This window comes from Centroberyx gerrardi, chromosome 21 (genome assembly GCF_048128805.1).
Source record: "Centroberyx gerrardi isolate f3 chromosome 21, fCenGer3.hap1.cur.20231027, whole genome shotgun sequence".
Classification (NCBI taxonomy): Eukaryota; Metazoa; Chordata; class Actinopteri; order Beryciformes; family Berycidae; genus Centroberyx; species Centroberyx gerrardi.
Window position 1 is genome coordinate 65001 of NC_136017.1, and position 16762 is coordinate 81762.

Genomic DNA, 16762 nt, shown 5'->3' on the forward strand with positions numbered 1-16762 from the left:
TGGGGAAATCTATTTGTGGGAAATCTATTTACATACACATGTACATACATGTGTACACATACTGCACACACATACACATACATATACAGTGTATATACACTGAACAAAAATATAAACGCAACACTTTTGGTTTTGCTCCCATTTTTCATGAGTTGAAATAAAAGATCTAAGATTTTTTCTATGCACACAAAAGGCTTATTTCTCTCAAATTTTGTTCACAAATTTGTTTAAATCCGTGTTAGTGAGCACTTCTCCTTTGCCAAGATAATCCATCCACCTGACAGGTGCGGCATATCAAGATGCTGATTAAACAGCATGATTATTGCACAGGTGTGCCTTGGGCTGCTCACAATAAAAGGCCACACTAAAATGTGCAGTTTTATCACACAACACAATGCCACAGATGTCGCAAGTTTTGAGGGAGCGTGCAGTTGGCATGCTGACTGCAGGAATGTCCACCAGAGCTGTTGCCCATGAATTGAATGTTCATTTCACTAACATAAGCCGTCTTCAATGTTGTTTCAAAGAATTTAGCAGTACATCCGACCGGCCTCACAACCGCAGACCACGTGTAACCACGCCAGCCCGGGACCTCCACATCCGGCTTCTTCACCTGCGAGATCGTCTGAGACCGGCCACCCGGACAGCTGATGCAACAGTTGGTTCGCAAAACCAAAGAATTTCTGCACAAACTGTCAGAAACCGTCTCAGGGAAGCTCATCTGCGTGCTCGTCGTCCTCACCAGGGTCTCGACCTGACTGCAGTTTGTCGTCGTAACCGACTTGAGTGGGCAAATGCTCACCTTCGATGGCGTCTGGCACTTTGGAGAAGTGTTCTCTTCACAGATGAATCCCGGTTTTCACGGTACGGATGGCAGACAGCGTGTATGTTGTGTGGGTGAGTGGTTTGCTGATGTCAGCGTTGTGAACAGAGTGCCCCATGGTGGCGGTGGGGTTATGCTATGGGCAGGCATAAGCTACGGACAACGAACACAGGTGCATTTTATTGATGGCAATTTGAATGCACAGAGATACCGTGACGAGATCCTGAGGCCCGTTGTCGTTCCATTCATCCACCGCCATCACCTCATGTTGCAGCATGATGATGCACGGCCCCGTGTTGCAAGGATCTGTACACACTTCCTGGAAGCTGAAAACATCCCAGTTCTTGCACGGCCTGCAGACTCACCAGACATGTCACCATTGAGCATGTTTGGGACGCTCTGGATCGGCGTGTACGACAGTGTGTTCCACTTCCTGCCGATATCCAGCAACTTCGCACAGCCATTGAAGAGGAGTGGACCGACACTCCACAGGCCACAATCAACCTGATCAACTCTATGTGAAGGAGATGTGTCGCACTGCATGAGGCAAATGGTGCTCACACCAGATACTGACTGGTTTTCAAAAAATGCATATCTGTAGCCCTAGTCATGTGAGATCCATAGTTCAGTGCCTAATAAATGTCTTTTTTCAAGATAAAACTGCATATTTTAGAGTGGCCTTTTATTGTGACCAGCCCAAGGCACACCTGTGCAATAATCAGCATTTAATCAGCATCTTGATATGCCACACCTGTCAGGTGGATGGATTATCTTGGCAAAGGAGAAGTGCTCACTAACACGGATTTAAACAAATTTGTGAACAAAATTTGAGAGAAATAAGCATTTTGTGTGCATAGAAAAAATCTTAGATCTTTTATTTCAACTCATGAAAAATGGGAGCAAAACCAAAAGTGTTGCGTTTATATTTTTGTTCAGTATATATATACAGTATGTACATACATACACACATCCACCTACATACACATATGGAAACGACACTATATAAATATGTTTTATATTACATTATATTTTCATTACAGTTAGCAACTGACTTTTATTCCTCCTAATAAACTTCAGCTGTGCTGGTGGGCGTGTCCTCTTGATCAGAGCTGCTTCCTCATTGGTTGGGGCTGTGTTCCGCCTGATGCTGATTGGTGGGTGGACAGCAGGTGTGACAGCCTGACAGATGCGACATAACACACAGACACACAAACACACACACACACACACAAACACACACGTAAAAACACTTCTGGCAGACAAATTAGTTTACTGAAATCATCACACACACGTGATGATCAATGAAACCTATATGTTGAACCATACAAAGTGTGTGTGTGTGTGTGTGTGTTAGGCCAACAGTAATCAATACCTTCACTATCTGGCAGGCAGCGCTGTAACTGTATCTCATAAATTATTAATGAGCTGCTGTCACTGGATCCTGTTCGCTGCTGTCAGTCTGTTCGCCTCTCGCTGAGACACACAACCAGGAAATATTCACACTTTATATTTTATGTTGCTCTACAACTTTCTACCCATGTACAGTTTTTAAACTTTTGAATGAATCTGTAAACAATTTCAGAAGAAGCTGCTACTGTCAGAAAGGTGAGTTGTTTTTGTCATTTTCAGGGCAGCGATATGTTTTAGAGTTTCCTAACACAAATAGAGCTTCTATAAATATTAATTATGATAATTTGTGTTAAATTAAAGTACAAATGTTTAGATACATTTGCTTTTTCTAAATATAATCTCCTTATTCCTCATTATTAGTCAGATACAACATGATGAATATACTACAACATATAATAATAATCATAATTATAAAAAATATAATATAGTTGCCTGTAGTATTTATTTACTGTAAATGAAGATAAGGTAATGTTATCTTTAGCTTCAGAGTTAAGTTGGACTAATTATATTAATGTCAAATTTAGCTTTATAAAGTAATTCATTTTCATTTAAAAAACATAACAAAAGAAAATGACATGCGGTTTAAATAAAATGAGCCAAAAATCAAATAACTAATTTTGAAAGCATTAAGGCTTTTCTTAGCAGCAGCATATCATGTTTGAAATAAAATTAGAAATTACTTTCATTAAATATACTGTATAATATATGATATATATTATCAAATAATCAGTGATAATCAATGTCTGTCTTTAATGTAATAAAGTTAACATTGACGTCATTCTGTGTCTTTTCAGACAGTCCTGACACACATCATGGATCTAGATAGCATTGGTAAGCACTATTCTATTCTATTCTATTCAACAATAGATTCTGTACTGTGTGGTAGATTGTGATCACACCTTGATTAGGACATTAAACCCCAAATAGACACCTAAATCAGGAGATAAGCCATCGACTGCAGTAGGTTTTATTGTGCAGGTCTGTCTTGCCTGCAGTAGGTTTTATTGTGCAGGTCTGTCTTGTTGTCTGCAGTAGGTTTTATTGTGCAGGTCTGTCTTGTTGTCTGCAGTAGGTTTTATTGTGCAGGTCTGTCTTGTTGTCTGCAGTAGGTTTTATTGTGCAGGTCTGTCTTGCCTGCAGTAGGTTTTATTGTGCAGGTCTGTCTTGTTGTCTGCAGTAGGTTTTATTGTGCAGGTCTGTCTTGTCTACAGTTCAGTCAGGAACACTATAGTCATAAGATAAAGCCATTTATTGCAACAAATGGTAATACAGTTATGTTTGGCGGTTATAACTCTGCTCTATCTGCTCCCTGCTTACCCAGCAAGCATGAGGAAGGTACAGCAGGGGCGCCATGCAAATCCCCCAAACCACAGAACCATAAGCCAAACATAACTGGTGCAGCTGACTCTTAAAAAGGTGCCAGCCGATCAGAAATTCAAAGATCAATGTGTAGCAACAAGCTTGTTGCAGACCTCAACTGGTGGCACGAGAAGAGCCTGAGTTAAAGGGAGATGCAAGCATGCATCCTGATGGAGGTCATTCTACTGTTATGTGAGAAATCTATATGAAGCAACAGCCTGTTGCTGACCTCGGCTAAGTCATAAGACAGATTTATGGTGCGTTCAGACTACATGCTACAAAGCCACAGGAAGTAATTTGTTTTCAATGGAAGCGGCGACACAACGCTACAAAGTCCAGAGCGTAATATGTAGCAGTCTGGCAGCGCAGCTACAAACTGAAGTTCAGCTGCTTCAACTATTTTCCACGCTCTGATGACAAACACACCCTACACAACAAATCAAGGTAGTGTAGGGTCGTTATATTTACTTGATGAATTAGAAGAACGAGTATTTGCCAAATAGAATAAAAACAAGACAAATGCAATGCTATGAATGTCTAACATTATCAGTTGGTGCAGCCAGCGTGACGACGACATGAACCGTCAGCGACCACCTAGGCAACACTTTTCTGCTCCGTTGGCAACAGTGTAGCTTGGTACGCCAGGCCGTTCTGCACCTTTTCAGAGAAGGGATACAAGCATGCATCCTGTAAGAGGTCATTCTACAATTACATGAACCTAAGAATGATTCAAATTAATGCCCTGAATCAGTATAAGTGAATCCAGCCGACCACGCTCTGCAGTATTATACCTTATTTAACATGCAATTTATTGACAGAATAACAGCAACATGCATCAACTGTTAGCACTCATGGCTTGTTGGGCTGTGATGATGTCTTAAACTCCTCGTCGAATATAGCGTTTGTAGGCTGCGGAAGACCAACGGCCCATGGCCTTCAGAGTGCACGCTGGGACCACTGTGTGCTGGTCCGACCGGGTTTGACACAGGAGACGTCGAAGGTTGGGTGAATCCTTCTGAGGTTTCTGGGTGCTGTAGGCACACAGCAGAGGGGTTAATAACCTTTGACACAGGAAATGGGCCAACAAACCTGGGAGCCAGCTTCCGGGAGTCCACATGTAGGGGAAGGTTCCTAGCGGACAGCCACACCCTCCGTCCCATCCGGCACCAGGGTGCAGTGGCGGTCAGCCAGCCGCTTCTGGTGGGCTAAGTTGGCCAGGAGCTGAGCACGGGCACTGCCCCATGTCTGATGGCACTGGCGGATAAAGGCTTGGGCTGAAGGCACATGGGTTTCCTTCTCTTGGGAAGAAACAGAGGGGGTTGGTGAAGAGCCTCTTGGATGGTCTGCTCGTTGTCGAGCAGGACAGTAGTGACCAGACATTGTCAAGGCAGGATGGGCTCAGGTCCCGTGGGTTTGTCATCCCGAGAGAACTGACGTGACAGAGTCAGGTTTGGTGTTCTTGGAGCCCAGGGAGTTGAGACGGCCCTTGGGGGGCGCCGCTCCAGGCAGGAGGTCAATGATGCAGTCGTAGGGGTGATGTGGAGGCAGGGAGGTAGCCTGAGACTTGCTGAATACTGGCTTGAGGGCCAGGAACTCCTCCACAGGTGCAGACGAACTCACAGGCCCCAGGGCTGAGAAGAGACACTGGGAAAGACAGAAAGTGGGAGCAGTATGACCTTAAATGCGTCCGTTATATCAGCTTTTCCAAGCCAAGCACCTTTACCGGCTATTTTAATGAGCTGAATGGCATGGTCAATGGTGGAGTAAAACAGAGAAAATGGAGCGACGGGTATGAGGCTATTAATGCTGGGTGCACTATCATCATGAGGAGCAGACAGATCAATAATCAGATGCTTTTTACCAGAATATTTTCGGGTGGCAATGCCAATGGGGTTGATGCGATACTTAGAAAAGGGGGGACTATCAAAAGGGCTGATCATATAACCTTTCTCAACCTCTTTGGCTGGCAACTTATGAACTACATCGGGTTCTTTTAATGCAGATTGGAGATTATTGCAGACGTGAGAAACCTTTGGGAGAAAACACAAGCCAGCTAAAAACCCTTGAACCAGACCAGTTAACAAATAATTGACAAAACAGTGGTCAGGATGCAGGACAGGGCGCAATGCCCTGTGAAATGTCTGCTTATGTGGGCCAGATCGAGGATGGACCAATCCAGCCTTTGGTTGAATCTCTGGGTGTACTTTGTGGCTGTTGCTGAAAATGATTTGTGATATTCATAGAAGAGTGTGCCCCCACAGGACATGGCCAGATCGGATATGATAGCTAAATAAGTATTCAATTCAATCCTATGCTCAGGAAAGATTTCACATATGGTGTCTCTATAGATTCCGAAAACAACATTAAACTCGGCCATGGTCAGATTCTTGGACAGTCTCGGGTCACTTTCTTTGAGGATGACTGAAACCTCCCCACAGTCTATGAGGCGTCTATCGCTTGTTTCTGTAGAGCACAACAACACTTTGACCAAGTTTATGTTGTTACCTTCAAGGATTTGATTCCTTAGATGAGGAAATATTGTCACAGCCAGAGGAATGAATTGCACCCCTGGCTGCACTGTGGGGAATGCAGTTCCCAGAGTTCTGTGTGGCATCGTGACGTCGATTGGAGGCGCAGTGACGGTCACAGAAGAAGTCCATGCTCGACCTGCTGGACAAGCTGCAAGAGAGGAGACGGGGGAGCGTGTTTCCAAAAGATGAATGTGGTCATCCATCTGGCTGAGGGAGGACTGGATATTGTTGAGTGTGGCCAGCACCGGGTCAACCGTGACCGGGTTTTGACCGGCAGGAGGCTGGATTCTTGCCCCTTTTTGCGGCCACAGTTGCAACAGGGGCAAAGGGCGGAGATGGCAGCAGCGGGGCAGAGGCGGCGGTAGCAGTGGCTGAGGCAACGGTCAAAGAGGCGGGGATGGAGGCAGCGGCAGCAGGGCAATTCTTCCTCTTTGATGTACATTTCCAAGAGCACGACGGGAGGATTTGCAGCAACATGATCCGGGATGTTTTGAATGAAAAACTGAAAGAGCTCTTCCTGACTCCCAGAGAAGCAGTAATATTGCTAGCGTAGAGGGTTTCCAGAATCTTAAGCATAGGCCAGTTGGCAATAGACAGAAGGTTTTTATGTGCCAGGCGAGAGCTACAGCGGATATTGCTGGTCGTGGAACTGTCATCAGCCCCTTCTGCCTCTGGCTGGTATTCAGATTGAGTATCTGAAATGCAGAGATCCATGAGGGGATCCTCTTCTAGATCGTCGAGAGACATGCTGAGCACGAGGATGGTAAGTAGGCTGAACAAACCTCCCAAAAATAGGCGTATAGTTCGGATCACATAAAGCTTTTACCATGCAGTTTAGGTGCAGCAGTTGGTGTAGTAAGAATCAGTGTGTAGGAGGAAGTGACTTAAATAGACCGCCTTGTTATGAGAATGGATTGTGATTGGTGAGAATAGTGATCAGCTGGTAGATGATGAGCTATGACATCCGTGTCCTGCCTGAACTAATGCGATGCTTCATTAGGTTTTATTGTGTAGGTCTGTCTTGTCTACAGACTTCGTTGCTGTTTTATCGTTTAATTGCTGTTCTTTCTGTTTTGTGTCTAGAGGGGCTGAATGAGGTTCGTCCGTCCGTCTACAGAGCTGCCATGAAGCTTCTGTCTCTGCAGAAACTCTGCTACAGTGAGTATCAGTGTGGCTACCTATCTGTCACATCCTGGCTACTAGGGATGTACCCGAATCCGAATACGTTATTCGGGAAAGCACAAATAATGCGATGGAAACAGATATTTCTTCTACCCGAAGTTGCTCGTTATTATTCGGGAAAAAAAAAAACATGATTGACATGTAGCCTAAGAGGACTTGATTTTCCCTTTACCATTTGTAAAACAGAAAATGAAGTAGTAAAACACAAATGAAAAAAGCCCATTTTGGTACTGTAGCCACTGTGCGTCTTTCAGCACCTGTGAGAGAGCGGAGAGAGAGAGAGAGAGAGAGAGAGAGAGAGAGAGAGAGAGAGAGAGAGAGAGAGAGAGAGAGAGAGAGAGAAGCGCTCCGCAGAGGGAGGGGGCTATGTGTGACACAGAGCTTCAGGAGAAAGCGAGGAGCATAAAACATTGTGCTTTTTTCCACGCATGAAAAAAAAACAACCGAGCCCGAATTATTTATTTAAAAACCAAGCCCGACCCGGCCAATACCCGACATACAGTCTCGGGTCCCGTCGGGTTCGGGTCGGGTCGCAGACCTCTACTAGCGAGACAAAAGCCTGGTGTGGCAGCTGAATTTCTTTCAAACCTCCGCAACCTATACATCAAAATGAAGCTTAGAACCTGTAGTTTTTAGCTGTATGTGTTAATTTCCTCCATTTAAAAAACCCAGTCGAAATATTGAAAAAAACGACGTTTTACCTTGGATTTCAGTCAATATTCATCCGTTTAAGATGTAACATGCTGTATGTATCAGCCATAGGTTTCATGGAATTTAGTTAAAAATAAAAATAAAAAAAGAGAGAGAGAGAGAGATGAAAAACCTACAGTATGAGGATGTGGAAATATATTTCATAATTAATTATATGCCAATATTAAATCAATTTGATGCTTTGAAGGCACAAAAATTGCATTGCCAATGAATATTAGGTCAGAAAATACAACATTTACCCGATTTAATGTGACTTCCGGTATAAACCACGCCCACTTCCGGTCTTCTAGCCGAATACAGATACAGAGACAGATAATTTTGTTGGTTGAACAGATACAGATACAGATAATGATGTCTCTGTACACCTCTACTGGCTACCATCTGTCCCAGTCTGCCTACCATCTGTCACAGTCTTGGCTACCATCTGTCAGAGTCTTGGCTACCATCTGTCCCAGTCTGCCTACCATCTGTCACAGTCTTGGCTACCATCTGTCCCAGTCTGCCTACCATCTGTCACAGTCTTGGCTACCATCTGTCACAGTCTGGCTACCATCTGTCACAGTCATCTGTTACAGTCTGGCTACCATCTGTTACAGTCTTGGCTACCATCTGTCACAGTCTTGGCTACCATCTGTCACAGTCTGGCTACCATCTGTCACAGTCTGGCTACCATCTGTCACAGTCTGGCTACCATCTGTTACAGTCTTGGCTACCATCTGTCATAGTCTTGGCTACCATCTGTCACAGTCTGGCTACCATCTGTCACAGTCATCTGTTACAGTCTGGCTGTCATCTGTCACAGTCTGGCTACCATCTGTCACAGTCTGGCTACCATCTGTCACAGTCATCTGTTACAGTCTGGCTGTCATCTGTTACAGTCTGGCTGTCATCTGTTACAGTCTGGCTACCATCTGTTACAGTCTGGCTGTCATCTGTCACAGTCTGGCTACCATCTGTCACAGTCATCTGTTACAATCTGGCTACCATCTGTCACAGTCTGGCTACCATCTGTCACAGTCATCTGTTACAGTCTGGCTACCATCTGTCACAGTCTGGCTACCATCTGTCACAGTCATCTGTTACAGTCTGGCTGTCATCTGTTACATTCTGGCTACCATCTGTCACAGTCATCTGTTACAGTCTGGCTGTCATCTGTTACAGTCTGGCTACCATCTGTCACAGTCATCTGTTACAGTCTGGCTACCATCTGTTACAGTCTTGGCTACCATCTGTCACAGTCTTGGCTACCATCTGTCACAGTCTGGCTACCATCTGTCACAGTCTGGCTACCATCTGTCACAGTCTGGCTACCATCTGTTACAGTCTTGGCTACCATCTGTCACAGTCTTGGCTACCATCTGTCACAGTCTGGCTACCATCTGTCACAGTCATCTGTTACAGTCTGGCTGTCATCTGTCACAGTCTGGCTACCATCTGTCACAGTCATCTGTTACAGTCTGGCTGTCATCTGTTACAGTCTGGCTGTCATCTGTTACAGTCTGGCTACCATCTGTTACAGTCTGGCTACCATCTGTCACAGTCTGGCTACCATCTGTCACAGTCATCTGTTACAGTCTGGCTACCATCTGTCACAGTCTGGCTACCATCTGTCACAGTCATCTGTTACAGTCTGGCTACCATCTGTCACAGTCTGGCTACCATCTGTCACAGTCATCTGTTACAGTCTGGCTGTCATCTGTCACAGTCTGGCTACCATCTGTCACAGTCATCTGTTACAGTCTGGCTGTCATCTGTTACAGTCTGGCTACCATCTGTCACAGTCATCTGTTACAGTCTGGCTACCATCTGTCACAGTCTGGCTACCATCTGTCACAGTCATCTGTTACAGTCTGGCTACCATCTGTCACAGTCTGGCTACCATCTGTCACAGTCATCTGTTACAGTCTGGCTGTCATCTGTTACAGTCTGGCTACCATCTGTCACAGTCATCTGTTACAGTCTGGCTACCATCTGTCACAGTCTGGCTACCATCTGTCACAGTGGAGGAGCAAGTCTCCAAGCTTCTGCTGGACTCTCGTCCCGCTACCTGTCCGTTGGACCCCGTACCCTCCGACCTCCTGCAGGCCATTTCGCCCACACTTATCCCTGCAGTCACGCACATCATCAACTCCTCACTTACAACGGGTGTGTTCCCCGCTGCTTTTAAGCAAGCCCGGGTTACCCCGCTGCAAAAGAAACCTACACTCAACCCATCTCAGGTTGAAAATTACAGGCCGGTTTCACTCCTCACCTTCCTTTCCAAGACACTTGAGCGCTCAGTCTTTAATCAAGTCTCTGAATTCCTTTCTGAGAACAACCTGTATGATCCTAACCAGTCTGGCTTCAAACACAGACACTCTACAGAGACTGCACTCTTGTCTGTAGTGGAAACTCTGCGATCAGCTAGAGCTGCCGGTCAGTCCTCTGTTCTAATGTTGCTCGACCTATCGGCTGCCTTTGACACGGTGAACCACCAAATCCTCCTCTCCACACTCGCTGAGCTCGGCTTCTCAGGATCTGCTCTCCGCCGGTTTGAGTCCGACCTCTCAGGGAGATCCTTTAGAGTAGAGGTGTACAGAGACGTCATTATCTGTATCTGTATCTGTTCAACCAACAAAATTATCTGTCTCTGTATCTGTATTCGGATAGAAGACCGGAAGTGGGCGTGGTTTATACCGGAAGTCACGTTAAATCGGGTAAATGTTGTATTTTCTAACCTAATAATCATTGGCAATGCAATTTTTGTGCCTTCAAAGCATCAAATTGATTTAATATTGGCATATAATTAATTATGAAATATATTTCCACATCCTCATACTGTAGGTTTTTCATCTCTCTCTTTTTTTATTTTTATTTTTAACTAAATTCCATGAAACCTATGGCTGATACATACAGCATGTTACATCTTAAACGGATGAATATTGACTGAAATCCAAGGTAAAACGTCGTTTTTTTCAATATTTCGACTGGGTTTTTTAAATGGAGGAAATTAACACATACAGCTAAAAACTACAGGCTCTAAGCTTCATTTTGATGTATAGGTTGCGGAGGTTTGAAAGAAATCCAGCTGCCACACCAGGCTTTTGTCTCGCTAGTAGAGGTCTGCGACCCGACCCGAACCCGACGGGACCCGAGACTGTATGTCGGGTATTGGCCGGGTCGGGCTTGGTTTTTAAATAAATAATTCGGACTCGGGTCGGGTCGGGCTCGGTTGTTTTTTTTTTATGCGTGGAAAAAAGCACAATGTTTTATGCTCCTCGCTTTCTCCTGAAGCTCTGTGTCACACACAGCCCCCTCCCTCTGCGGAGCGCTCTCTCTCTCTCTGTCTCTCTGTCTCTCTCTCTCTCTCTCTCTCTCTCTCTCTCCTCTCCGCTCTCTCACAGGTGCTGAAAGACACACAGTGGCTACAGTACCAAAATGGGCTTTTTTCATTTGTGTTTTACTACTTCATTTTCTGTTTTACAAATGGTAAAGGGAAAATCAAGTCCTCTTAGGCTACATGTCAATCATGTTTTTTTTTTCCCGAATAATAACGAGCAACTTCGGGTAGAAGAAATATCTGTTTCCATCGCATTATTTGTGCTTTACCGAATAACGTATTCGGATTCGGGTACATCCCTACTTTAGAGTGTCTTGGAGAGGGGAAGTGCCTAAATCCCACTGCTGGTCCACAGGGGAACCTCAAGGGTCAGTGCTTGGACCCCTTCTCTTTTCAATATACACTACCTCACTTGGTGCAGTCATCCGCTCACACGGCTTCTCGTACCGTTCATATGCTGACGACACCCAGCTCCTCCTATCGTTCCCCCAGACGACCCCACGGTCTCGGCGCGGATATCGGCACGCCTCGCCGATATCTCGGCACGGATGAAGGAACGCCACCTTCAGCTTAACCTGTCAGAGACTGAGCTCCTTGTCATCCCAGCCAGTCCCTCTGTACAACAACAGATCAGTATCCAGCTCGAATCAGCTCAGCTCATCCCCACAAAGTCTGCCAGAAACTGTCATGACTGATGACCAACTAACCTTTAAGGAGCGTGTGGCTTCTGTTGCTCGGTCATGTGGATTTGCCCTGTACAACATCAGGAGGATCAGACCCTACCTGTCTGAACATGCAGCACAACTCCTAGTACAGGCTCTTGTAATATCAGCCTCGACTCCTGCAACTCCTTCCTGGCAGCGCTCCCGGCATGTACGCTCAAACCTCTGCAGATGATCCAGAACGCGGCGGTGCGTCTGGTCTTCAACCGGCCCAAAACAGCACATGTCACTCCGCTGTTCATATCCCTCCACTGGCTCCCAGTCGCTGCCCGCATCAAGTTCAAGTCCTTGATGCTCGCCTACAAAGCGGCAACCAAAACGGCTCCGACCCACCTGAACTCCCTCGTTCAGGTCTACGCTCCCTCCCGCCCGCTACGCTCTGCCGAGGAGCGCCGCCCGGTGCTGGCTCTTGTAAATTGTACAGTCTGGCTACCATCTCAGTGGAGAAATAAAGTATGAGAATATTGATGATGATGTGTGTGTGTGTGTGTGTGTGTGTGTGTGTACAGTGCATGTAGTATCTCTCAGACAGATCCTCCCTGCTCTGCGCTTGGTGGGCGGAGCCCAGAACCAGGAAGTTGGCCTCAGCCAGGAGGAAGTGACACAAACTGTCAACAGGATGTTCCACAGTGTGTCACAGGAAGTGCCTGGTCATGTGACCCTGCAGGCTCCAGAGCAGACCTGCAGTCTGATGTACAAGCTGTATGACTGGTCAGAACACACACACACACACACACACACACACACACACACACACACAGAGCCTATACTTACTCACCTGGTTTAAGGAAGTATTCTTTCTCCATCTCCCTGTTTAAATATGTTTTAAAGTAACCCTGTGTGTGTGTGTGTGTGTGTGTGTGTGTGTGTCAGTGATCAGACTGGGTGTGTGTCTGTCAGGTCACTAGAAGTTGGTCTCATTGCCCTTTCTGCAGACACTTTATCAGCTAAATACAGAGGTGAGAACCTGTCTGTCTGTCTGTCAGATAGATAGATGTACTATGTCTAGTGTGTGTGTGTGTCTATGTGTGTGTGTGTGTGTGTTGCAGCTCTGGTGTGTGTTGCGGAGAGGAGCAGCAGAGAGAGAGGAACAGTCAGAAGGAGCGGACTGCGGTCCGTACTTCAGGACCTCAGCCAGGTCTCTCTCACACACTCACACACACACACACACACACACACACACACACACACCTCCTACAGATACATTATATTTTCCACCCTAACCCTGTAACTCTCTCTTTAACAACCTTTCTCCCTCTGTGTCTGTGTGTGTGTGTGTGTGTGTGTGTGTGTGTGTGTGTGTGTGTGTGTGTGTCTGTGTCTCTCTGTGTGTGTGTGTGTGTGTGTGTGTGTCTGTGTGTGTGTGTGTGTGTGTGTGTGTAGGTTCCTGTGGCGGTCCAGGAGGAAGGTGTGTTTGGTTGTGTTGAGGCAGCAGTCAGGTCGTGTTTTAACGGGGTATGGAACCATTGTTAATGACTCATTATCACCATGGCAACAGATCAATCTGAATCAATATGAAACTCAAACAGAAACAACAGCAGCCAATCAGAAGCTGGAAATTAACTTGCTCAGATTCTCCAACATACAATCACTGACCATCTGTTCCCACACTGTGTGTGTGTGTGTGTGTGTGTGTGTGTAGGTGCTGACCCCCAGTGTGCGTGAGGAACATGTGTTGTCATGGTTACAGAGCGAGCCACGCCTGTTGCTATGGTTACCAACTCTGTACCGTCTGTCTGTCAGTCAGAATGTTAACCATGCCGTCCGCTGCCACTCCTGCAGCACCTTCCCCATCACTGGCCTCAGGTGTGTGTGTGTGTGTGTGTAGGATAGTATTATATATACTGTTAGCATTACTAGTACAAGTAATATTCGCAGTAGTATCAGTTGTAGCAATAGTAGTAGTAATCAATCAATCAATTAGTGATGGGACAATCTGCTTATCTCACGATACGATTCGATACGCAAAATGGGGGTCAATAAAAACAATAATAATATCGCCGCATGCTGCCTCTCCTTCTTCTTGTCTCTCTCTGTTTTCTCCTGTCATTATTGTTGGGGGGGGGGGGAGGATCCCTATTTGCCTCAGCCCGCCCAAGGTTTCTTCAAGTTTTTCCTACTAAGGTTTTTCTTGGGAGTTGTTCCTTGTGCGCATTAGGGTCTAAGGCTGGGGGTGCCGGGTTCATTTATTTAGATTAGATTAGATTAGCCTTTATTGTCTCCCTTAGGAGAAATTTGTCTTGGGCATTCGAGAGAACACAGGTGACGTAGCAGCACACAGCCTCTCCATATACACACAATATGTACAATCAAACTACAGTTAACATTCAGTACCACACACAGATCCATATACACCAGAACATACACACCAAGAATATTGCACAGATGCCCCACACAGAGATGTTGCACCCCCCCCCCCCCCCCCAAAAAAAAAAAAAAAAAAGCCATAACGTTAATATTGCACAGATGCCCTACACCAAGATATTGCACATTCCCCCAATCCCCCCATAAGGTTTCCAGACACACCCAGACACACACACACGGACACTGGACCGGAGTCTGGGGAAGGGGAGAGAAGACAGCTGCACACAGAACACATCATTAATATCTAAGATTTCTTTTGACAACAACCTGAGGTTGGGCTCTTTAATCTGATATCTCTAATGCAGACTGTAGGGCACCAGTCACTTATACCGACGTCAAAACACCACTGACAACAAATTCCTCAGGTTTATTAGATAAATTAGGTCTATTAGAGTGGATTTCAATGCTTTAGTCAAATTAAGATTGGTACAGAAACAGAAAATCACCTAAAACTACAACTTCTGAACTAATATAAAAGGAAGTAATGGCAGCTGCAGGAGTTATTGAGCCCAAAATCTATCTTAATAACATTGACAGGAAAACAGGCAATGCCACCTCATCTTCCAACCCTATTTATTATTATTTATTCTATTTATTCTATATAGGTTATATTCATTAATGGCTACATCAGAATCAGCAACACTGTTTTTAGCTTTTTAACTGTTTCAGTGGAAACCAATATTTTTATATGGTCCATTTTCTGATGCTGAAACAAGCTTCTCATGTTTAGATGGAGCAGACCTAAAGCTTCTAGCCTTCAAAGTGTCAGGAAGGCAGAATGGGACGGATCAGTCTGAAGGTAGAAGGTCCAGAGACTGAATCTGGAGGGGGAACATCTACCTGTCTACCATGAGGAACGTTAGGCCAAGCTCTAATATGAGAGAGCTCCTTGACTAGAATGCAGCTTCACTTAGTAGTAGCAGTAGTAGAAGTAGTAGCAGTAGTAGTAGCAGTAGTAGTAGTAGTATAAGTAGTAGTCAGCAGGCTCCTCAGTCTTAACACATGGCTGGCATCAGCTTGTGTTGTTCACAGGGTGAACTTTATTGACAATTTTAACATTTTCTGGGAGCGAAAAAGTCTTTTTTTACAAGATGGTATTCATCCAAACTGGATTGAGACTCGTGCGCTTAGGGCCAACATGATACATGGACTTCAAAATCCCTCCTCTGGATTGCTGGGAAAAATGCAAAGAAAGCCAGAGAAAGAAATAAGGACAAATGTGAAGGACAAAAACATTGACAAAGAGCATGCGTCATCCCCCTACACCCCCTCTACCCCCTCCTCCCCCTCCTCCTCTGATATGTTTCTGGGCCTGACTGAAGGCATGGAGAAGAAACTCAACATGGCTGTCAGACACATGACCCCACAGCGTGCTCCTGAGACTCCCCAGTCTCCCCCCACCTCCCCCTTCAAGTAGGTCGCCAACAGCCTCAGGTCAAAACTAGGAGAAATGGATGAATTGCTAGTGGCTGCCACCAAGCGTCACTCCAACCAATCAAACCTTCATCAGGCCACTACCAACTTCTCAGCCATGAGGACTGCGATTTGATACCGTCAGGGTCCCCGCCCCTGTCCTAGTAGCTTGTCCAATGTCTCTTTTAGCAGGCATGGACCCATGGCTAGATCCGCTGGTCCCTTCCACCAGCCAGGAGGGAGGTCTGGTTACAGACTCAGACTGTTCATGGTCAAACACACCACAGTTCCTACAGTCACTATAGCACTTTGAGAAATGTACACAGACCATCTGGCACCTGTCTCAGAAACCTTATCACAATCTCTCACAAGCTGCAATCTGCTCAGAGACATCTCAGTCTGGAGAATGTTTTTAACACACTAAACTTGCCAATTAGATTTTATGTTTTCAATTGAAACTTGGTTAGACCAAAATATAGTTTTGTGCAGGTGCAGGTGGCGAAAAACAAAACTCACTTCATCACGACATTTACAAAGAAAAACTACGCACCTACAGTTTGGAATTGAAGAGAGCTAGACAATCATTTTTTTCTGACCTCATCAACAAAAATATTAATATGTTTCTATTGGTAACTTTGAATCAGATGAAGTAGGCATTCCATATGGAGTCCCTCAAGGGTCGATTCTTGGTCCACTGCTGTTTAATTTGTATATGCTCCCACTTGGGTCCATCATTCAGCAATACAACATTTCATATCACTCCTATGCTGATGACACACAGTTATACATATCTGTTTCTGCCAACTACCTTAGCCCAGTGAATGACCTCATCCAATGCATTGCTGATATCAAGTATTGGATGGCCAAAAATATTTTACAGCTAAATGATGACAAAACAGAGATTCTTTTAGTAGGTCCCAAGGCTTTA

At 45.3% G+C, this 16762-nt stretch overlaps 2 protein-coding genes across 2 annotated transcripts in view; both read left to right on the top strand.

Annotated features, from left to right (window-relative positions):
• cd59a (CD59 molecule (CD59 blood group) a) overlaps positions 1–16762 on the top strand; it is a 45943-nt gene that overhangs the window by 17253 nt on the left and 11928 nt on the right. The gene's annotated exons all lie outside the window — the stretch shown is intronic.
• dytn (dystrotelin) overlaps positions 3046–16762 on the top strand; it is a 38142-nt gene continuing 24425 nt past the window's right edge. Inside the window, exons 1-7 of the mRNA XM_078291218.1 lie at positions 3046–3064; positions 7207–7281; positions 12567–12768; positions 12931–13016; positions 13107–13195; positions 13441–13512; positions 13700–13863. Of these exons, the coding sequence (XP_078147344.1) occupies positions 3046–3064; positions 7207–7281; positions 12567–12768; positions 12931–13016; positions 13107–13195; positions 13441–13512; positions 13700–13863 (707 nt within the window). The remainder of the gene's footprint in view (positions 3065–7206; positions 7282–12566; positions 12769–12930; positions 13017–13106; positions 13196–13440; positions 13513–13699; positions 13864–16762) is intronic.